This window comes from Poeciliopsis prolifica, unplaced genomic scaffold (genome assembly GCF_027474105.1).
Source record: "Poeciliopsis prolifica strain line A6 unplaced genomic scaffold, Auburn_PproV2 SCAFFOLD019, whole genome shotgun sequence".
Taxonomy (NCBI): Eukaryota; Metazoa; Chordata; class Actinopteri; order Cyprinodontiformes; family Poeciliidae; genus Poeciliopsis; species Poeciliopsis prolifica.
In genome coordinates this window covers 7,990,680-8,013,753 of record NW_026562394.1, presented here as the reverse complement: position 1 = coordinate 8,013,753, position 23,074 = coordinate 7,990,680, and the positions used below count along the sequence as shown (strand labels likewise).

At 44.1% G+C, this 23,074-nt stretch overlaps 2 protein-coding genes across 7 annotated transcripts in view; both read left to right on the top strand.

Moving 5' to 3' along the window:
• mtmr4 (myotubularin related protein 4) overlaps nucleotides 1–5,992 on the top strand; it is a 44,036-nt gene extending 38,044 nt beyond the window's left edge. For all 5 annotated transcript variants that reach the window (XM_055043452.1, XM_055043451.1, XM_055043450.1 and 2 more), the window contains 6 exons: nucleotides 303–473; nucleotides 705–859; nucleotides 1,806–3,099; nucleotides 3,296–3,406; nucleotides 3,555–3,643; nucleotides 4,424–5,992. In XM_055043452.1, the coding sequence (XP_054899427.1) occupies nucleotides 303–473; nucleotides 705–859; nucleotides 1,806–3,099; nucleotides 3,296–3,406; nucleotides 3,555–3,643; nucleotides 4,424–4,601 (1,998 nt within the window). In that variant the 3' untranslated portion in view covers nucleotides 4,602–5,992. The remainder of the gene's footprint in view (nucleotides 1–302; nucleotides 474–704; nucleotides 860–1,805; nucleotides 3,100–3,295; nucleotides 3,407–3,554; nucleotides 3,644–4,423) is intronic.
• Nucleotides 5,993–14,796: 8,804 nt separating this feature from the next.
• On the top strand, nucleotides 14,797–22,218 carry ca4a (carbonic anhydrase IV a). 2 transcript variants are annotated; one of them, XM_055043456.1, is made up of 9 exons: nucleotides 14,797–14,873; nucleotides 15,722–15,800; nucleotides 18,811–18,855; nucleotides 19,405–19,569; nucleotides 19,638–19,783; nucleotides 19,877–19,969; nucleotides 20,057–20,123; nucleotides 20,209–20,372; nucleotides 20,462–22,218. In XM_055043456.1, exons 2-9 carry the CDS (start codon nucleotides 15,734–15,736, stop codon nucleotides 20,639–20,641), a joined length of 927 nt encoding a protein of 308 aa, XP_054899431.1. In that variant the 5' UTR covers nucleotides 14,797–14,873; nucleotides 15,722–15,733; the 3' UTR covers nucleotides 20,642–22,218. The 2 variants fall into 2 exon arrangements, with proteins under 2 accessions (XP_054899431.1, XP_054899430.1); XM_055043455.1 differs by having other exon boundaries at nucleotides 14,812–14,873; nucleotides 15,552–15,800.
• Nucleotides 22,219–23,074: the final 856 nt, after the last annotated feature.

Here is a 23,074-nt window from a genome sequence, read left to right as displayed (position 1 = left end):
GCTGGCTCGCTTCCGCTGAACTGATGGCTGCATCATTTCACAAAAAAAAAAAATTTGCCACCACAAGAACTTTATAAAATATGCAATTTTCTTTTGAACATTTTTGTCGTGATACGTGTCTTAAATTACATGCGTAACTCTCTTAATAAGGTCTTGAGAAGTCAGAAATTTGTGTTGGTGAAACCTGCAGAAATCCTGTTTTAGGTTTGAACGTTTTTACGCTACTCAGCCGTCACTTGGCGCCAAGAGAGACAAAATGTCCTGAAAAGGCCTAGCGTGACTCGTCCTCCTCCTTCGTGCAGGTCAAGTTGGTGCAGCACACCTACTCTTGTCTTTACGGCACATTTCTGTGCAACAACGCTCGAGAGCGAGAAGCAAAGAACATCTACAAGCGCACCTGCTCTGTGTGGTCGCTGCTCCGCGCGGGAAACAAGAACTTCCAGAATTTCCTCTACGTTCCCGGTCACGATGTGGTAATACCAGACTTTGTATTATATACCGACTGTACTGCTGAACTACAGCTGAAAAACTTCTGATTATCTGAAATGTTTTTGCAGGTTTGCCTTAGTTGTGTATTTCCACATCTAACTTCCTGTTATTTAAAAAAGGATTTTTTTGTGTCTTTGGGGAACAAATTACAAAATAATCCATAATCATGACTTGCTGTTGAGCTGCCGGGTTTGTCTCCGCCTCTTGTCTGCCAGGTGCTGCAGCCAGTCTGCCACACGCGGGCCTTACAGCTGTGGACAGCTGTTTACCTGCCCACTTCGTCCCCCTGCACAGCAGTGGACGAGTCTGTGGAGCTCTACCTCCCCCCATGTGCCACTGGAGATGAGCTCACCTCCCGCTCACTGGACAGGTACGTTCACAGTTCACTATTTATCGCCTTGCAAAAGTATTTATGCCTCTTTAATGTTTTGCGAACTCCCAGCCCCACAAACCAGCGTTTCACCACATTATGACCACAGGCCTCAATTTATTATATTGGGTTTTTAATGTGGCAATAAACCAGAACTAAGTAGCGCATGAATTTGCAGTGAAATGTGAAAAATGTTTGCCATGCATGTGAATTCAGCCTCCTTGAGTCTCACTGCAGCTGAACATTAAACACTGGAAAATATTTGAAATATGGAAAGTAAAATACAACAACCAAAACCAATAAATAAAATGGAAAAAAAAAAAAAAAAACACTTAAAACTGAAACAAAATGGTTTGCAATGACTAAAAAAAAGAACATTTCCCTTCAAAAAACATTAATCATCAGAATTATTGAGCTAATTTTAATTTATTACATTAATTTATTATTCTTAATGGCTATGAGTTATTGATCTGTGTGATTGAAAAGAAGGTGAGCTTATATTTTATACATTATTAAAATCTTTGTTTAGTGTTTTGTTTTCAGATGAATTTCTTGCATTGAGTGTGAGAAATTTTTCAAAACATAAAATGTTATATTTTAACTTACTTGTCCTTGCAATGTAGAATAATATCACAAGACATTATTAATAACAGAAATAAATGACATCACAAATGAAACTTGTCAATTTTAGTTCATTTGTGTTGTTTTTTTTAAACTTAACAAATTTACCGTGAAAAGTTCTAGAATTTTACTGTGGGAAAATGGAGAAATCTTGATTTTTGTGCTGGTTTTTTGTGATAAAATCATAAAAACAAAAGTATATTAAAGTTTGAAGTTGTCGGGTCAAAAAACAAAAAAGTTTAAGGGAAATGAAAACGGAGTTATACTGCCCTCTAGTGTCCCAAATACGAAATTGTGGGAGAAATAATTCGCCTTTCCTGTCCAGACTTCCCAAGACTCGCTCCATGGACAACCTGCTGTCCGCTCTGGAGAACGGTCTTCCTCTGACCCGGACCTCCAGTGACCCGAACCTGAACAAGCACTGCCAGGAGGGCCGCCCGGCCCCGGAGCCCTCAGCTGCGGCGGACGACCCGTCTGCAGGCCGCTCTGAGGACGACCTGACTGACGGGGCGGAGGAGGCGCCACCGCCGGCAGCCGGTCTGGGTCTGGACCAGAACCACAAGAGCGGATCGGGAGCGGAGGAAGAACCCTGTCTGACCACGCAGCCTCTGCCGTCTCCACCCCTCCCCCCCGTCTGCGACACCCCCACCCTCTCACAGACTGCCTTCGTCACTCCAGTCCTCCACCAGGCGTCGCCTCAGACTCCCAGCCCGCCGCTGCCGTCTCCTCCGCTGGAAGCGGAGAGTCCGGCTGGGACTCCAGAACCCGCCTCCCCATCCCACAAACCAGAGCCCTGCTTACCTCTGCCATGCAAAAACACCCAGCCTGCGGCCAAGGCCTCCACCTTACTAACCAACGGACATGGCGACGGCAAGGCTGACGGGCTGCCGCAGCCCGGTGGCCTCCTGGTGGCGAGGCAGCAAAGGGCCAGCATGGACGACTCCACGGAGACGCTGACAGACGAGGCCGAGCCGCCGGCCGCCTTCCCTCTGCTCCATCGGAGCCGCTCCAGTGACGACGAGGCACCGCAGAAAGACAAGGACGGCTCAAGGATGGAACCGGCGAAGGGAAGAGGGAGGACGCTGACGATTACCGCTGCTCACACCGACTCCGACGTCCGACCTCTGACCTCTCAGCTGTCCGACCTGCCTCTGCTGGGCTCCCCGTGGGACAGCGTCCCCGTCCCGGGTTTGGGCCAGTCTAGCTTCAGATACCCCAGCAGCTACCAGAGCCGCCGGCTGCTGGGTAAGCTCCTGCGCTCACAGGGCTTCGCCGCCGCCAGCGGCTCGCAGTGCTGCCGCAGAGAGGCGCTCTGCTGCTCCAGCGGCGCCCGTAGCCTCAGCTACTCCCTGGCGGCCCACCAGCTGCTGCAGGCGTCGTACTCCTCCCCGCCGGCCTCCAGCTCGCCGCCTCCGCCCCACGCACCGGCATACCTGGATGACGACGGGCTGCCGGTTCCGCTGGACGCCGTGCAGCAACGGCTGCGGCAGATCGAGGCCGGATACAAGCAGGAGGTGGAGGTGCTGCGGCAGCAGGTGAGGCAACTGCAGATGAGGCTGGAGAGCAAACAGTTCAGCACTCCACCCTCCGAGCCAGACGTCGACTACGAGGACGACATCGTGAGTTTCTTCTCCTTCATTCTTCTTTCTGCAGATTTCATAAATATTTCCTCAGTTTTTCTGGTCAAGTTTCTTTGAAGAGCGACGTGGCATTTCAAAGCACATCGTCCAGTCACCAATTATGAAACAATCGATAAACATCACATTTTGATAAATGTGTTACTGTGTGTCCTCTAAAATGTCCGCCGTTTTCCAGACGTGTCTGCGGGAGTCGGACAACAGCAACGAGGAGGACTCTCTGTCCACCCACAGCGAGGACCGTCTGTCTGAGGGCAGCTGGGATCGAGTCGAACCCAAAGACACGGAGGTCAGCGACTTTCATTCACAAACACAGATCCCGACTCTCTGACTCTGTCAAGGAGCAGCTCCTGACATCCTCCACTCTGTGTGTGTGTGTGTGTGTGTGTGTGTGTGTGTGTGTGTGTGTGTGTGTGTGCGTGCGTGCGTGTGTACAGGTGACCAGGTGGGTCCCCGACCACATGGCCTCTCACTGCTTCAACTGTGACTGTGAGTTCTGGATCGCCAAGAGGCGTCACCATTGCAGGTGGGGTTTTATATCAGTAAATATGACGACACTGATTCAGTTTCCACAGATGTAGAGTCATTACAAGCCGAAACTTGAATTTACCGTCTTTACTCTAATGCCGCTAAAGTATCCAGTGCGACCCACTACCTTCAGAAGTGACCAAGCTAGTAGACAGAGTCCTCTGCCGTGTAACCAGCATTTCTTTTGACAATAGAATCGAGCAAATTGAAATTTCAAAAATACTTATTTTTTGAGAAAAGGTTTTTGCACTGGGATGAACAGTTTTTCCGGCCATATTAAAATGTGTGTAATGAAACTCTTACTACTTTTTGTTTGTGTACAGCAGCTTATTTATAACAGGGGCTTTTTGGAATGATGCACACAAGTAGAGTTTGTCGTTCAAAAGTGTTTTAAATGCGCAGCTGTTCTTTAAAATCACCGCCTGTAATTTCTCCAAAAAGCCTGATTATGTCCGCTATCATCTCTGCACCACTATTAGGAAATTTGATTGAAAAAAAATGTAATGTTTGATCCATAAATACATCATTTAGCATCCGAGCTGCTAGATACATTGGTTGACTGACTTGTTTGTTTTCACCTGGAAAACATCTATAAACCTGCAGTCAGAGCACCATAAAATTTATTTCAAGCAGCATTAAAAGGTCTTGAATCTTTTTAGTTATCGAAGACATGGAGGCTTCGTTTTGGTGCAGTTCTCCTCAATCACACAACGCCGTTGTGTGATTGTGCTAAGCACAAACACTTAGCACCATTGGCTTTTTGTTTGTTTTCCTGCAGGAACTGCGGCAACGTGTTCTGCAAAGACTGCTGCCACCTGAAGCTGCCCATCCCGGACCAGCAGCTGTACGACCCGGTGCTGGTGTGCAACACCTGCCACGACCACCTGCTGGAGTGTCGCACCCGCGAGATCCGCAGCCAGCAGCTCAAGAAGGCCATCGCCACGGCGTCCAGCTGAGAGGACGCACAGCGACGCGCGGCACCACCTCTGCTCCGCCCTGCTCGCTTTGGAGCAGAGCGACACCCCGTTGGCGACCTCGACGCGCCGTCGTCAAGGCTTCGGAGGGGCTACGAGGAAGAGACGTTTGTCTTGAATCGCAGACGCGCTCGAGATTAGAAGGCGTGACGCAGGTTAGCGGGAAGCGGAGGTGACGATGATGCTGTTGGGACATTTTTTTTCAGCCCGGAGCGCTGCAGCGTCCTGCTGCCCCCCTCCCCGTCTCTCCGCCCCGACACGGCGTCCCGTCTCTGTCCACCACCTTTGTCCACCACTCTGGCTGGACTCCGTCTCGCTCTCCAGAGGACAATCGCTCAACCTTCGCGTGTCGGGGACTCCGACGTCCTCTACCAGTACCACTGGAGGCAACTTTAAAAGAGGAAAGAAAAAAAAATGCTGCTACAGTATTTAAAAGTCTAATTTTGTATTTTTATTTTGTGCACTACTAGCTGTTGTGTATTTGAGGGAGACCAAACTTGAGCAAAAAGGGAGAAATCTGCTGTTTACTCTAACGCATGTTATTCCTTAGAGCCGGAATGTAACGCGTGCTGGGGAAGACTGGATCCGTTTCCGTTCTCGCTGGAGTCCTTTAAGTGTTTGTCTCTGCCACGTGTTCTCAGACCTTCTGTGTTTGCACGGTCAACGTGGTTCTGTGTTTGTCGCTCCTTCGCCCTGCCGCGGACGTGTCGCGGCGTCGGACGTCCTGAGCGCCGCCGCTTGTTTTCGGAGACGGCGGCTGAGAGGAAGGAGGAAGACGGGAGTAAGGATGTGAGATTCGAAAGGTGCTGGCGGCTTTTCCGTGGCGAATTTATGCCGAAACTCTCGTCTGAATATCTCAAGCTTGTGAACTGGATACAGAACACCCAGATTTCTTTTTTTCTTTTTTCTCCCACCTCTTTCCTCCCACTCAAAAATATGTTTTCGTGTCTACTGGTTGTTTCTTGAATCAATAGTGCCATATTTGGTTTTGTCTACTTTTAAAAGCCTTTTTTTTTTCTTCTGGACAGCAGCAGGTTTCTAATTGGCCACGTCTGTGTATGATTTATTGGTGCAAATACTTAGCTGCTTAATAACACTGATTTAAATTAAGATTAACAAATTGTTGAGTTTAGATAAAGACAATGATGGGATATAACTGAATTAGCAAACCGTTAATTAACCATCCATTGTGTGATGTTTGCGATGTTATTTTTGCACGATATCGAAGTCGAAATTTCCAAGGCGAAAATGTAACAAGCTCTTATCTGATCAGTAGTGATGGGTAAACCCCATTACCTAATAATTGTTGTAAAGAAAATGCACTGTAAAACTGAAATCCCAAGGGTTAAAAATAAACCATCATATCAACTCGATCGGCATCTGTGAAGAATCACTGACTCCCAAAACCCTCAGCCATTTAAACACTTCTAGTGAAAACAGCTGCCTCGTATTTATCCCAATAGGTAAGCATTCATTTTTATATTGAGACCCTCAACACTTGACAGGGTGAAATAAAATCATCTTGATTCAATATTGACCTCCACAACCTTTTCACAACCACAAACTTTAATCTGTTTTTAACATAACAGACCATCAAAATAAAGATTTTCAATTTTTTGTTTTTTTTTTTACAAATTTTGAAAAGTTTCTTTTATTAATCCCTCCTGAGTCAAGAGAAACACCTTACGATGGAGCAAAATCTGCCTAATTTCAGCTGGAAGTTTGCACATCCAGAGACTCTTTTAAAGGCTTGCCACAAATTCTCAATTCTATGAAGGTCTGGACTTTGACTAGGTCATTCCAAGACATGATTACGCTTTGATCAGATGGTCATGTCGTCCCCCAGAGGTAAACATCAACCCAACTCCTTAGTGAGTCTCTCTCAGGTTTTCTTACCACACTGCAACAGCATGATGCTTCCACCACCATGTTCCACAGGCAGATGATGTGTTTAGGGTGATTCGAAGTGTTTTTCTGCCATAAATGGTACTCTGGGTCACAAAAATGACATTTCAATCTAATTTGATGAGACTCTGCCAAGTTTGCAGCGCCCCCTACATGGCTTGTTGGAAACCGTAAACAGGACTTCCTATGGGATGCTTTCAGCAATAGCTTTGCTCTTGCCAGGTAGAGACCAGATGCAGAGTGTCAAGGTGAACTGAGCTCAGAAAATTCATGCATAAACACCCTCAGTTTTAAACATCAACTCATTTTCTCCTACATGTTTCTTTTTTTTTAGACAAACATGGAATAATCCCAGCTTAACAGAATTTTTTTTTCCCCCTTTCTGTTTAGTCTTGAGTGGAAGCTGCATCGATTCCCGATGCCACTAGATGGCGTTTATTCACCAGCAGAAGCACAAGTGCCCCACAGCAAACTCAGCAGCGTCTACCAATCAAATCAAGAGTTTTACATGACTTTACAATTAGGTATTTCTTAACTCCATTACTTGTTCTGGTAGGAGTGAATCGAGTTCCTCTATTTAAAAAAAAAAGTTTGGGGGATTTTTTTGGAAGATTTATAAGGAAAGTAGAAGTTAATCTGCATGAGTCTCATGATGTTTAAAAAGTCTCACAGCAATCCATGATTCTGACCTAATGCATGTAAACTTTGAATTCAGGGAAAAATTTTAAATCATCTCAAAAAAAATTTGATGTGACCACATTTTCTAGCATTTAGCAAATATAAATAATTTTGCTAATTCTAACTAACTTAAAAACAGAAAACTTCAGACAGTGAGATGAAAACGTCATTCGATGTGTGTAAATATCCGGCGTCGGCCGCATGAGGACTGGACTTCAGCGGAGTTTCATTCCAGTTACTCAGAAGCGTGTCGTTTTTTTCCAGAAGTGAAACAAGTCAAGTCATACTTTCAAGAGGAACTGCTGTTTCATGTTAACTCAGCATGCTCAATAATTCAAGCTGAGGCTAATCTAGGTCTCCACAAGGTGAATGAAAATAAATGGTGACAGCTCCTAACTTTTTATGGTTGGAAAAGTTCAACTAAGAGTGCTGCAATTTTTTTTTTTTTTTTTTTTTTGCAAACTACGGCCATTTACATGGCTGAAAATCTACAGTTTTCGACACATTTCTCTCAGGTGTGTGCAAGCGGAGCCGATCCCTCCCGAGTCACAGAGAGCTCATCACATGGGATCGGTTTCATAAATACTCCGCTTAAATTTAAACTGGTTTCTACAAGAGTTTGATTGTCAAGTTTAAATAGATTTAAAATTTATTGAAATGTTCTACACTAAAGGATTATTAAAGGAAAAAGACTTCCTCAGTTCTCATCCTTGGTGAGGTTTTAAATTGTAGTTTGATGAGTCCAATAGGGCTGTCAACGTCCCATGGGTCGCTGTGCCTCCCATCCGCCCTGTGAACCGTTCAGGTGGTTGACACCTGTGGGAAGTTTCCCATCATGCAAGCAGTTTAAAGGTGAATATGTCCTAAATGTCTTCATTGTTTGGTCATTGTGTTGATTAAATCTGGTCTAATTTCAATCCGGCTTGAATTAGATTAGGATTTTTTCCTAAATTACATAAATTCGTACAAAATGACGAGTCATCAGAGCGAGTGAATGAAAACATCCTGACTGAAAAGATCAAAAACATTAGAAAAATCTTTAGATTGAAGCTAAATGATGATTAGATTATTCAAGTCTGAGGAAGGCGGTTTTTATAATAATTTGTCCTGCTTCCTGTTAAACCCGTCGCCCACCACCTCTCTCAGAATAGCTTATCCAAAAAAACTTTAGCTTCTCCTTTTTTGGGCTTTCTCCCACGCTGCGTGGGTCCTTAGCCAGGTCAGTCAATGGACGAACTATGGAGGAATAATTCTGGGTAAACCTTCGGTAGTACCCACAAAATCCTGAGAATTACCTCAGGGTCTTCAGATCAGTAGGCATTGGCCATGTGGGAACATCTTCAATTTTTGTTGGATTAGTTGAAACACCTTCTGCAGACACTATGTGACCAACATATTTCACCTGACATTTATCCAGATATTAGGTACACTCTTCAATCAAAATTTATGACAAATTATGAATATAAAAATAGGGGGTGGGGCGAATAGGGGAGGAGGTTTATATATAATTAATTTCACACCTCTGACCGTAGCGGGTGGTAGCTATTGATGTCATGAGATAGAGCAGATGTTAATGAGTGACTGTAATTCTTTATTACTGCCCTGTAGTGTTCTTGGTGAGTGTGAAAGAGACCCCATACTGTTCTTTAGTGGCCTACCCAATCTGCTTCCTCTCCACCCATTCTTTGTACTTGGTCTAAACGACTTGCAACCTTAGCTCCAATTGTTTGTACTCAGCCAGAAAGACATAATTAGACTTGCTTGCACCATGGCTCCCGTGGCATACTCTCAAACTGATAAAATCCTAGAGGGCAAATAAAAGCTGTTTTTTTCTTTGCCCTTTTCCATCATAGCTATCTGACATCAGCCACACCTCAAGTCTAAGACTGAAAAACACTGACTACCAGAGAGGCAGTCAAGAGCTTCATCAGTGCGGGGAGTGGTGTATTGATCAGGCACAGTTCGACTGGTAAGTGTCCGATAATCAACACGCATCCTCACATCTCCATTCTTTTTTGTCACAATTACAACGGGAGATGCATTTGGGCTTTTAGACTCTTTAATGATGCCTGCAGCTAGCAGTTTCTGTATATGACGGTCTGCAGGACCGAAGCGTCTGGAGCGCTCTCCAAATGGGCGGGGATCTAATTGCGTGCTCCACCTCCTTAGTGAGTCCCATATCCAGCTCATCCAGAGAAAAGACAGATGCTCGTTCAGACATATTCTGACAAAGTTTTTGTTTCCATTGTTCTGGAAGAGGTGACTTTCCAAAATTTATTGGACCTGCATTAAATCCTGAACATACAGTGTTTTGTTTGGACACTGTTGTGACAACATCAGTGATGCAAAGACATTCCACAACAGTGTCAGCTGGAACTGTTATGTCTCTCCAGGATTCCTTCTGGAACAATAAGGTCAGCTGATTCACCTCCACAGCACTATTTGGAATAACTATGGCTTGTAGTAGCACACCAACAGAAAGGGGATTTAGGGCTGAAGACTCCACCACCAAGATGTCATCAAGGAGAGGCTTCTCCACATCCACTCTGAAAGATGCTTGACATCTTTCCACTCTGAAAGATGCAGGAAATGTCAGATCTCCAGGACCCTCCCATTTCATTCATCCAATCTCTTTATTCATTCATTTCATATCCAAGTTTCTGTCTGCACTTCCAGACAGAAGACTGTGTATTCCTAATGTCTGAACATGCACCTCAGATATTTCCAGCGATGACAGGGGTTTGGTCTGGACCAGGTGGATCCGGACAAATCAGATCCACTGTCATTGTCATTGTTTCATCGGATCTGAGGCCGTATATCTTGGACACTCGGGTGAAGATAGGTGTGGAGTCCTCCACTGACCACTACCTGGTGGTGAGTTGGCTCCGGTGGAGGGGGAGGATGACGGTCAGACCTGGCAGGCCCAAACGTGTTGTGAGGGTCTGCTGGGAACGTCTGTCGGAGACCCCTGTGAGACGGAGCTTTAACTCCCATCTCCGGCAGAGCTTCAAACACATCCCGGGGGAGGTGGGACGTGTTTGAGTCTGAGTGGACCATGTTCCGTGCCTCCATTGTCGAGGCGGCTTATCAGAGCTGTGGTCGCAAGGTTGTCGGTGCCTGTCGTGACAGCAAACCTTGAACCCGTTGTTGGACACCTTCAGTGAGGGATGCTGTTAGGCTGAAGAAGGAGTCCTATTGGGCCTTTTTAGCAGCTGATGGGTACCGGCAGGTGAAGCGGGATGCGGCTCGGGTGGTTTTTGAGGCAAAAACGCAGGTGTGGGAGGAGTTTAGAGAGGCCATGGAGAAAGACTTCCGCATGGGTTCGAGGCGATTCTGGTCCAGAATCCGGCGTCTCAGAAGGGGGATGCAGTGTAGCATCAACACTGTTTACAGTGGGGCTGGTGTGCTGCTGACCTCAACTCGGGACATTGTAGGCCGGTAGGCAGAGTACTTTGAAGACCTCCTCAATCCCAACGACATGCCTTCCATTGAGGAAGCTGAGCCTGGGGACTCTGGGTTAGGCTCTCCAATCTCTGGGGAAAAGATCGCCATGGTGGTTAAAAAGCTCCTCGGTGGCAGGGACCAAGGGATGGATGAGATTCGCCCGGAGTCCTTTAAGGCTCTGGATGTTGTAGGGTTGAGTTGGTTGACGCGACTGCAGTATCGCATGGACATCGGGGGCAGTATCCCTGGATTGGCAGATTTGGGTGATGGTACCCGTTTAGAAAGGGGGAACGGAGGGTGTGCTCCAATTATAGAGGGATCACACTCTTAAGCCTCCCTGGCAAGGTCTATTCGGGGGTCCTTGAGAGGAAGGTCCGTTGGATAGTCGAACCTCGGATTCAGGAAGAGCAGTGTGGATCGATGCTCTGGACGAGCTCTACACCCTCAGCAGGGTCTTGGAGGGCGCATGACCCCATCCATCCATCAATCGGATGGATGGATCCCATTCATCAATCATGGATGGATGGGATCCATCCATCCCTGGATTGGCAGATTGGGGTGATCCCATCAATCATGGATTGATGGGATCCATCCATCCATCCATCATGGATTGATGGGATCCATCCATCCATCCATCATGGATGGATGGGATCCATCCATCCATCCATCATGGATGGATGGGATCCATCCATCAATCATGGATTGATGGGATCCATCCATCCATCAATCATGGATTGATGGGATCCATCCATCCATCAATCATGGATTGATGGGATCCATCCATCCATCCATCATGGATTGATGGGATCCATCCATCCATCCATCATGGATTGATGGGATCCATCCATCCATCCATCATGGATTGATGGGATCCATCCATCCATCCATCATGGATTGATGGGATCCATCCATCCATCCATCAATCTTGGATGAGGAATATATATAGCATTGATGTCTCGTACATATATATATAAATGGTACCTGGTTCTTCTCATTGGACTCACTCTCAGGTGGCTGGCTGTCCCCTTTTTGATCCACTGTCTCCAGTACTTTGGCGATCGATTCATTTTCAATCACCAATGAAGCGTCTTTTTGTTCCATCTTTTCAGGAGAAATCTTAAGCTCCTCAGGTGCGTACTGCTCCAACAAGAGTGCAAACGGCAACTACTTCTTGCGCTTGGGTGGCTGTAATTCCCTTTCGACAATGTTGTCGGATGCAACCTCTTCGACTCTAGACTGGTTGGACTGCATTGTAACCTTTGCTTGTTTCAGGTTTAAAATCAAAATCACTTCACTAGAAACTCGGTAAAGATTTCATGTTAAGTTTGATGTCAATGTCCAAAAGAAATGTGCACCAAACAAAGATGAAAATCTTACTGTGAACTGCTAAATAAACTCTCAAGAAGAACGTATCAACAACGGCTGCTAACAGGTTGTGATGAAAGTAGATTGATGTGACGCGCTTATATGCTCGCTGCTGATGTCAGAATTCTGCCTTTGGAGTTATACTGTGATGTCACAGTTTCATTTGATATTCAAAGCAGACTTGTCGGGTGGATGCGCATGCAACCTAACTGCAGAAAGAGTTAGTGGGCTTTTAAACGGTCACTCCTTGCCATAGTTACCAGTGACTTGCGGTCAGGGTAGGCAAGTAAGGCAGGTGCCTCATCTGTCATAATGGAAAAATATAATAATAATTTTAATTGCTATTTTCACCCTGTGGTTTGTACTCTAAAGTATTTATTTTGTATTTAGCTTAACCAGTTTTGATTATTTTTTTCTCCAAAATCAGTGAATTTTTCCATTTTCCCATTCAAATGCTCAGAAGCCGGTGAGGTAGCAGCAAGCTGAGCCTCACCTGGGATTGATCAACCTCTCACTGACTGCCATTATATGAGAGCATGTTCCTCCTGTCTGTACGTCACCAATGAAATGGTTAAAAAACATGTAATATATGAACCGATTTTCCATAATTCAGCTCATGTTTATAATGTACAGTGTTTTTTGTCACCAACTGTGTGTGTAATAAGTTTCATGTGCAGAGAAGCGATCAGAAACGGCAGAGAACAGATTCGAGGTGAGGCAGGCAGTTCTCTTGCCTCATGGCAGGGGGCGCTCATGATCCCAGACATTGTGACTCCACAACAGCAGAGTAAGAGACAGTAACAGCCAGATAGAAATAGAGTAAAGCAGGAATGCCCAAAGACGGTCCTCGAGGGCCAGTGTTCTATTCATCTGTGCTCCTCTTAAATCCGTCCTATCTTGTGGTAATGCGCGTGCAGACATCAATGCTGATCACTTCCTGAATCCGCTTGCAAACATGAGCCCTTCAAAATAAAATACGTTGAAGAATACTTTTCTATTTTATGGTTTTAAGTTAATTTTTCCAATTTCATTTAACTTATTGTGCAATATTACTTCAAGTATCTGTAAGTACAGATTTTTTGTTAACACTTATTTATAACAATTTTAACATTTTTAAGCAAACAGGTTTAACACATAATAAATTATTATATCTTTCATGAACTCAATACAAAGCACCTTTATTTTTGGACTGGGTCACACCAGCATGGTGGGAGCAGGGCCCCTAATCAAACTCTTTTTCGGGCCTCTTATAATGGTCTCCTCACAGGTAGCGTGCTGTCGTCACATCCGCATGAGCGAAATGCGACTTTCTTGTTTCCGCTTTGAGTTACCGCGACAGCCAGAAAAAATAAAGTCATATTTCAAACGCAAATAGATCAATACTATGAATATTGTTGTCTTTCTAATATAACGGGCTTTTAAGTTTTCGTAGATTTCCAAACAATCCTGAATTAAGAAGACGGTGGCTTGTAAATATTGTCAGTTAAAGCTAATGCCGCACAGCAAAGTTTGCAGCCTTCACTCTGGATCAGCTTATTCAGCCTAAAACTACAGGGGCGAGACAAATGGCAAATAAAGGAATTGTCACTGTGTTATAAAAGTGCATGGAAAGAGCAAGAGAACTTGCTCTTTCCGTGCACGTGCCTGAAAGAGCAAGTGCATGGGAACGAGTGAGCAGACCAGAGTCAGACAGCAACTGATCCGCCTGTACACACCGCTGTAAACATTGACCTGCTACACAACAAGCATGCAAAAGCAATGAAACGAAATAACACGGAGACCTTAAGGAACACGGCCATATTTTTCCAAAAGCAACAACTTTGAACCTGAACAGTCAGCTGACCTCGAACTCTGACAATTATCAGTGCTGCTCACTGTTGTGGGCCTTGTTGTGCTTCCTCAGGCTTCGGAGGCAAAAAGGCCGAATCGTAATCTCTTCCTGTTTCTTGGTCTCTGACACTAACACCAATGAACACATATAATATACTTGAAAATAAGAACAAAATAAGAAAAAAAAACATGAAAAAAACCCCAAAACATTGTCATTTAGAATTGGTTAAAATGTTTAGATACATAAATAGCACATTTTTACAAGAAAAATAAGCTAAAGTTAATGTTAGCCACAAAGTTTCAAGAAAGTAAAGCTCACCTGAATATATAACGAGGCTCGACCTTAAAACCTTTCTCCAGCCTACTTGTCAGGGCTTCAGATGATGTGCATCATTAATTATTACCTTGGCACCGTGAAAGGTCAAACAGTTTATGCAAAGTTGTCACACTTTCTACACGTTTTTGATGAAAATCATTATAATAATAAATATAAACTTGTGAGTTTCTGTATATATATAATTTTTTTTTCGGAACTGTTCGTGCTTTGCTACATCGATGCTCAATACGTCGATGTGTTGATCGATGCTCAATACGTCGATGTGTTGATCGATGCTCTATCCATCTATCTCGACCAAACGTTTGTAACTTTATTCAAGAACAGCAACAGCAACAAAAACTAGATAAAAATTCAACACAACGTGTTCAAATGAAGGACACAGCAAAAATAATAACCTCAGTAATTATTAGGCTATTTCAACAATGCTCCATTACCTAAATAATAATTAATAAATAAATAAATAAATAAAGGGCGACTTTTTTCACTAGCAGAGCAGGAGTTTAAAACTAGCTCACCAACCACCGCTGTGCCCATGACAGCGCTTGTTAATTAACGCAAAATAACTATCAAGCCTGTAAACCTGATGCGTGACGTAATCTCTGCTCGGCTGGCGGGGCGCAGGCGGTTGCCACGGCAACGGGTGCGCTTAAACCGACGAAGAGAGGCGAAGAGTAAAAGGATAGGAGTGGTTTCAGGTTATTATTATTATTACCATTATTATTTACCTTTGTAGTTTCTCAACGTTCAACAAACGACCAGACCTGGACTAATTACCTCGTTAGTTTGCGAGTTTACCGTACGAGCGTCAAAGTCGGTCCATGTGTTTCATTAAATAGCCTACCAGGCAAATAAGTGGCTCCTACCGCGAAAATGATGTGAAATTGAATTAACTGTCTTAATGTTTTGAAACCTATAGTTTGAGGCTCTCTGGCGTCTTGCTTTGAGCTCAAAGCCTGAGGAGGTTTTTCTTCCATCAAACTATCTTAAGTGGAAATATTGATGCTGATGAGACTTTCTTCAACATGATCAACTTTGTCAGCCTTTATAGCACCATTTGAGATATATATATATATATATATATATATATATATATATATATATATATATATATATATATATATATATATGTATATATATATATATATATATATATATATGTATATATATATATATCAATAACGTAAAACTACTTTCACCCCTGGTCATTATAAAGTCTTTCTAGTCATCACAAATCATCAGGAAGGTGCTTGACTCAACCAGTAACTATTGCGTTCCTCTGTTTTTTTTTTTTGTTTTTGTTTTTTTACCGGCTCTCTCTCTCCCCGTTGGCCCATTGATGGGGCCCCCTGTTACTCGGGCTCTGATCACTGCAGAGAGGCGATACTCGAAAAGGAGGAGGCGCCACGCATTCGCCTTTTTCTTTGGTTTTGTGGTGATAGATAGGCCTAAGTATAAAACCCTCCACCACCACTGCCCGCCCTGAGGAATGCGATCACATCGGAGGGAATCGAGTCATTGTGTCGCTTTCTCTCGGCTCATTCAGAGACGCTCCAACATGCGGCGGCTGCTGATCCTCCCCGTTCTGCTGGCATCCTTCTGCACGGTGTGCGCCGGAGCAGGAGGTAGGTCAATACACCTGATTCCATTCATTTGGCGCAAAACAGGACTTGAGGGGCTGAATCGAGGGACAGCTGAGAAAGTAAATATTTTGTGTTGATTGATAATCCTCACGATTATTTTCTGTACTCACTCATTTCTGATGTTAATTGTACTAGATGGATGTGTGCACCTGTCTTTGTCGTTGTTTTGTTTTTTTGTTTTTATTGAGGCGGCAGAATAAGACTGATTTTGGTTCCACGCTTGAATATTCTCTAATTCCACAAAGACAGAAGAGAGGGCGAGAGATGATTAAAAATTAAAAAAAAAAAAAAACAAGGCAGACGTGCGCGCATGATGAATGGCTCCGGATAAAATTACCAGGAGCCGAGCGGGACAGCCGCACCTGCCCCGTCCATCACAGTGGACGTTGCTCTCCAAAGCGCGTCCAACATTCACACCTTACTGCGTCCTGAACTGACTGCGAGCTGCGTGGGAGGGCAGGAGAGGGACCCCTGCACCCCCTCCATCCACTTACCCTCAGCCACATTGTCCTCCCGGTGAGGCAGAGACGCGTGCTGTGATTCCGTCATTTGGACGTCGAACAGCGTTCTCTCTCTCTCTCTCTCTCTTTCTCTCTGGTGGCGCACCTAGTCGGTTCCGCGCGGCGTCGGCTTGTGACAGATTGGGGTGGGGGGAGAGGCGTTTGCCGCATAGATCCGCGTCGTGCGCGACGATCGCGTCTCCAGATGAACAGCGACGGGTCGCGAAAAGGGATCGAAATCGTTTGGAGCGTCACAAATTACGCATGAAGAACAGCGGTCAGATCACATTGCGCAGGCGACTCAAACGTGTCAGACCGATTCCCACGTGAAGAGCTGAGGGTCATTAAGGAGCTAATTAGCCCCTCTGCAGCCCCTCATGGTGTCCGTCATCCCGCACTGAGCCGCTCTGTGACCTCCGGGGCTTTGCGCATATAAAAGGCGCGGCAGCGCTCTCCAAATTTTACTTGCCATTTTCCGCTGTTGAGGATGCGCCAACTTGGCCAAAGTTGCAGTCATTTTGCGATGTTTTTAATGGGGCAGAATGAAAAGGAAACGCAAGAATCTCAAAGCTGTGCATGAATACAGACTCACTGTTGGAGTCCCAGATATTTGCAGTGAGACATCAAACACAGAGAACAGTGTGTTTAATGTAATAGCAACCATTTCAGAAGACGACAGGAAAGAATGCAATAGCTTTCATGCTGAATTATCACAAATAGTCGATGTGGCGTCTTGCAAACATTAATCTTTTGTCACATTGCGCCTATTAATAGTTGTAAACATATAGTCATGCTTTGATCAAATTACAGCAAAGTTAAAATTAAAATAAAAATTGAAAATAAAACAACAGTTTGCATCAATCACAGAGTATTATTAACACAATTGATTGAAGATCTAACCTTGATAAATTCCTAATAATGGATATGTCAGGCACATGAAAAGAAAAAGTATCCCCACAGCATGATGCTGCCACCAACATGTTTCTTCAAGAGGATGGTGTGTTCAGGTTCAGGTGCAGCGTTGGTTTTCCTCTATCTGTGTGTGTTTGCCTAAGTTCTGCTCAATCAGACGTTCTGTCGACGTCATGCGGGTGAAAGTTCATCTGCGTCTGTGTTGCGCAGATTTCCGCCAGAACGAATCGGTTGCGTCGACAGCTCCGTGATGTCCGCAGTTCATTCAGAGACTCGTGTCTGCGCTCGGCGCAATGGCGCTAGAAATGCTGCGTTTGCGCTCACATTTCAGGGAGTTTCAGATCTGACCAGACTGGAAGCGTGTTTGTTTCCTTCGCGCTGCTTCTTTCTCACCCGAACAGCCTTCAGATCCACCGACACTCCGCTCTGGGATAAGACCGCCCATTGGTCCCGGGCTGGAGCGGACCGACATCTGATTGGCTCATAGTGATACAACGAGTAGGATGAAAAATAGACATTTTGAAATTGAAGAGGCTTGTAGATTACTTCATAATGATCCAACGCTTGGTTGGTAATAGTGGTGTGCAATTCTCCTCCTGACAAATAGATTTCCTGTATTTGTAGGTTTGGGTATTTATAAAATGAGGTATTTAAGATTAATTAAAAAAAAACAAGAAAAAGAAAAAAAAGCATGACTTTTAATAATAGATTAATACATGGAGGCTTTTTTGTTTGTTTGTTTGTTTTACACCTATTCTTTTCACCACTGGTGGACTGGCATTAAGACTCGTAGCCTACATCAAACAATTTATTGTGGAAAATCTTTTACGGGAATTAATAACGAACATGTCCTGATTGAGAATTTCAATAGAAAACAGCTATTGATACCATTTGCTCAGCTTGGCTGTACAGTGTGGTTTGTGTCATATTTCACTCACGTATCACAGACATTTTTTCCTCTCTAACTATTTGACCCGAAGGTTTTGCATATTTTCAAAATCTTAGCAGAAACAAAACTAAACGGGATGACAGCGGAATCAAGCACTGAAGACCTAAACAGTTTGCTCCAAGAAGGAGACCCTCCCCATTATTCTTCAGCCTAATATTACATTTTTATAAATATTTGATTTTCCACATATTTTTCTCAGAGCAAAGGAGGAAGCTAATAGCAAATGATTGATAAACAGTTTGAGGTGGAGCTCTATGTTTACTCTGACTAGGCTGAAAGACAAAGCGACAACTTTTTATTGAATAGGATCACAGTTCCTGGTAATTAGGAAGCTTTCTTTACAGTATAAATAACATGAGCACGCATCTACCAGGACAATACCCTGTTTGCAGAAGCAAAGCAAAAGCAAAGCAGTTATAGGAGGTGATAAATTTTATGTGCATAAAATCCTCCTGGACTCCTGCCAGGAGACACGGCAACATAAAAACTTTCTTTTCAGCTCTGAGAAGAAGGCTGCAGCTTGTTGACGTCAGTCAGAGGTGAACGTGACCGACATTCAGACGGCTCGCATTGCTCACCGCGGAAAAGTAAAAGCAGACGTTTGGTAACTAAACAGTTGATTCCGTTTCAGACTGGTGCTACAACAGCCAGTCGTCCTGCGATCATCCGTGCAACGGTGAGTTCTTACAAGAAGTTAAGGTAAAATTGTGACTGTTTAACTGTTTAGCATGTTTAGAATTGGGTCAGGACACAGACGCTCTGATCTGTCAGACATTTGTAAATAAAGTATTGAAACATATTTTTAAGCAGTAGGTTTAAACAAATGTTAAAACTGAGGTCATTTGTTACTATTCCACTGGATTTCTTCAGTCTGTTCTTGTCATGTTAAGATTATTTGGCAAGAGTCTGACTCTAACATGGGTACAATAACATCACAAGCTAAAAATGATTTCCTGCTTATATCAATCTATGAATGTTTACATTTTTTGGAACTACCTTTTTGCCCTGTCATAAGCATATTTTTGAAATAAGAAGAATGGGTCATTACAAAAGTCAAACCAATTTATTGCTTAAAGAAATACAGAGAAAAACAAAGGACTAGTTGATCATCCCTGTGGTACTCCTAATCTGATGGTCCTGGAACAAATGCAGATTGAAAATTGATCGTCGTCTCCTCAAACATCCCAGCACCAATCAGTCACCACTGGTATTCCTCACGTTTCAGTACCAGAGAAGTGGGCCGTTAGCAAGGCGGACTGTGGAGGAAAATCCCAGTCGCCCGTCAATATCATCACCAGGAAGGTAGTGAGAGATGAGCGTCTGACCCCGCTTGAGTTCAAATACTACCAGCACACCTTCAAAATTTCTATGACCAACACCGGCCACTCGGGTGAGCGCAACATCAAGTGACCTTTGAAAGCTTTGAAGGTGTTTGTGCTCACACTGTGTCTATTCCAGTTCAGATTGATATTCCGATACGCAGTACCATCTCGGGCGGAGAGCTGCCGCAGACGTACAAGGCTGTGCAGTTACACCTGCACTGGGGCAAAGACGGCAGGTTCGGCTCTGAACACACCATCGACGGGGAGCAATACCCCATGGAGGTGAAAGACCGCCACAAATATGTATAAAAGCCTACCCTGGACATCAGCTGAACTGTGAACTTTACGTTGACGGCAGTAAACTTCCCTTTTCAGTTGCACATTGTTCACATAAAGAACCAGTACGCTGACCTGAAAACAGCCCTGAGAGACCCAGAGGGGATTGCAGTTCTTGGGTTTTTCTATGAGGTAATTCTTCTTAACCCTCTTTCATAGTTTGCTCACATTTTTTATAACAGTAAGAGACTTGTCACATGTCTGTCTGTTTGTGTTCAGGAATCCAACAGTCCAAACCGAATGTATGACAACATCATCGAGGGGGTGAAAAGTATCGCAGCAAAAAGTAGGAGTTGAAAGTTTCTGCATGTAATTCAAAGCTTTGGCGGCGCATAGCAGTGCGGCTGACATGGTGATGTTTGTCTTTTCAGATGTCAGTTTCTCTCTGCCCTCCATCTCCCTGGCACAGCTGATCCCTCCTGAGCAGAAACTGACTTCCTACTACCGCTACGAGGGCTCCCTGACCACCCCGCCGTGTTCCGAGGCTGTGGTCTGGACTGTGTTCAAAACCCCTATCCCTCTCAGCAAGGACCAGGTTAGAATAAGAGATGATATTTTAACAAACACTTTTGAGTCTTGTTCCCCAATCCGCAGCTCCACATTTGCAACAATCTTCTCTTGCAGATAAAAGCTTTCTCCACGGTCCATTTCCATGACGGCAAGTGGATGGTGAACAACTTCAGGCCTGTCCAGCCTCTCCACGGCCGGCTGGTGTACCACTCAGGAGGTGCCGCACTGTTGGTCAGCTCCGCCCTCCTTGCGGCTGCCCTCACAACAGCGCTGGGGCTGTCCCAGCCCAACTAAACAGCGAGTGCATCTTATCGATGCACTGTGACATCGATAAGACCCAACAGATCTGCGCCAGGCCTCTGCTGAGACTCTCGCTTCCAACGTAGTTCTGACACGTTTACAAAAGACAATGGACCACATCGTAGTGTAGGAAAATGGTGTTTCCCCCCTTGTGATCCAAATGACAGAGGCGTGTTAGAAACGCCTCAAGGAAGGTGACGTAAGGGTTCAACCAGCATCCATGCATGTGTAGTGAAGTATTATCTCTTATTTAAGCCTCATGAATGTGCCATAAATCAAATTACTGGGCAGTCTGCACGGGCAATTAAACTCAACACCAAATCTTCTTTTGGGACTGGATCTTGATTTTGTCTTTGAAGCTCTATACTGACACACGCACGCACGCACACACACACACACACACACACACACACACAGTTTTTATGTTAACTCATCCACCTTGTCCAATGTCAGGTAAATTTAGTATCAGTTAATACCAGTGTGAGTTGCCAATGGTTTATGGGTCAGCCCCATGACTTGGCACACGATGTATTATTACCAGCGTATGTGAAAGGGATGGAGTTACAGATAGCAGGACTGAGTCGATAAAAAAAAACAAAACAACCAAACTGCAATTCAGAGCAAGACGTCAAAGGAGAATGCGGTTCTCATAAAGTACAGCAGCTCAAACCTCTGCAGCCGTCAAGGACAGGTCAGCAGCTCTTTTCTGAAAGTGTATGTGAGGGAGGTCGTGTTGTAGTCACCAGAAACCATGAAGAACAGCTGCATGAAGTTCTGAAAGTCTGGCAGACTCTCTCCCCACAGAGTCACTTAGGGGCAAAGCCATGGACGTCAACATCCCGCTATTAAAGAGGGATCGCAGCCACACAACCAAGGCTTTTTTTTTTTTTTTTAGTACAGTTAGTTTTTATGCATATCATATTTGAAGAGCATGACTCTGCATGCTGTGATGTTCCAGATGTTTGAGATGAACTACCTTACTGCTGGAAGTGGGCTTCCCAAATTCACAAACTGTTTTCCCAGAGCAGGCACTTCGATTTCACAGGAGCTTGTTTTTCAAAACCGCAATCGTTTCCACGACTAGTATTACCGGCATTCGGATAATTGTCGACAATGAGTTACACCCTGCTCAGCTCTACTTTGTTTTTGTCTGTTTTTTTGTTTGTTTGTTTGTTTGTTTGTTTGTTTTTTTCCAAGAAAACTTTGCCACATATAGAGAGGAGTATGTGCAATTTGGCTGCAATAACTGTTGTTACAGTGAGGAAGGATACTGAAGCGATGTTTCCATCGCTTCAGAAGAAATCCAGCTATATTTGTACGAGGTGTCATTTTACACATGTACTAATGTACTGAGTGAGCATATTAAGAGATGCGATGCACAGTTGGTGTTATTTATGCATTGCAACATTCATATAGAATGCGAAACTGTGTATGAAGCTCGAAACTGTTCATGATCAATAAAGTTTAGTTGTAATCCTGAAATGTTTGAGACTCCAGGTTGTAATGCTTGAAAGTGTCATAGAAGAATAGAATGTTACCGTTGAATAATAAAATATATGCCTTTTTAAAGACGCTGGCTTCTGTTTGCATGACCACAAATCGAATAGTCGGGTCTGCATTACCTCCATCAACACACTGAAAAAAACCCTGGTAATTCAACTAAAAAAAAAGCCGAAACACTGAGTTAATTCCCTGCAAGTAATTAAATTTTGATTATTTGTGTAATTATGCTTATTAAGTTGTCATGTTAAACAAATGTAAATAAATTAAGTTTGACAAATTAAATTTGATTGCATGTAACAAATGATCACAGTTTTATTAAGCTCCAGTGTTTGACCAAAGTATTTACTTCTACAACTTCTTCACATTTTCTCACATTCACATTCTTTTCAACTTCCTGTTTTCTTATTGTCCACTAAATTCAGACTGTAATTCATTCTGCGCAGCTGAGCCAACAAACTCATATTTGACCCTAGTTGACCAGAAACACTCGCTGACCACTTTTGTCAGAAACATCCCTCAGAGATGGTTGTCCGCGTTGAGAAGACAGCGTCACACAGCTGCTGCGGATCTGTCGACTGCGTGTCAGCGGCGTGCGTCTCCTGGGCAGAGGGTTGAAGATGACGGGAGAACAGAAAACTCATTGCAATTGCTCAGTCGGTAGTTAAAGACCCAAAGTCTGTCCAGAGTTTTTTCTGTTTTTCTTTTTCTTTTTCCAATCAAATTCTGACCTTCTCATCTGATGCCAAAACTGAAATCAATGTTTGTTCAATCACAGATGTTGTGAGTCTTTTCTGTTCTCACCTGGTCTTCTGCTGCTGTAGCCTATTTGCTTCAAGGATCAGCACGATGTTCGGCCAGACTCGGTATCCTGCACACTTCTGGTGGTTATTTTTGCTGCTTTTCTGTCATTTCTGCCCTCTCTCC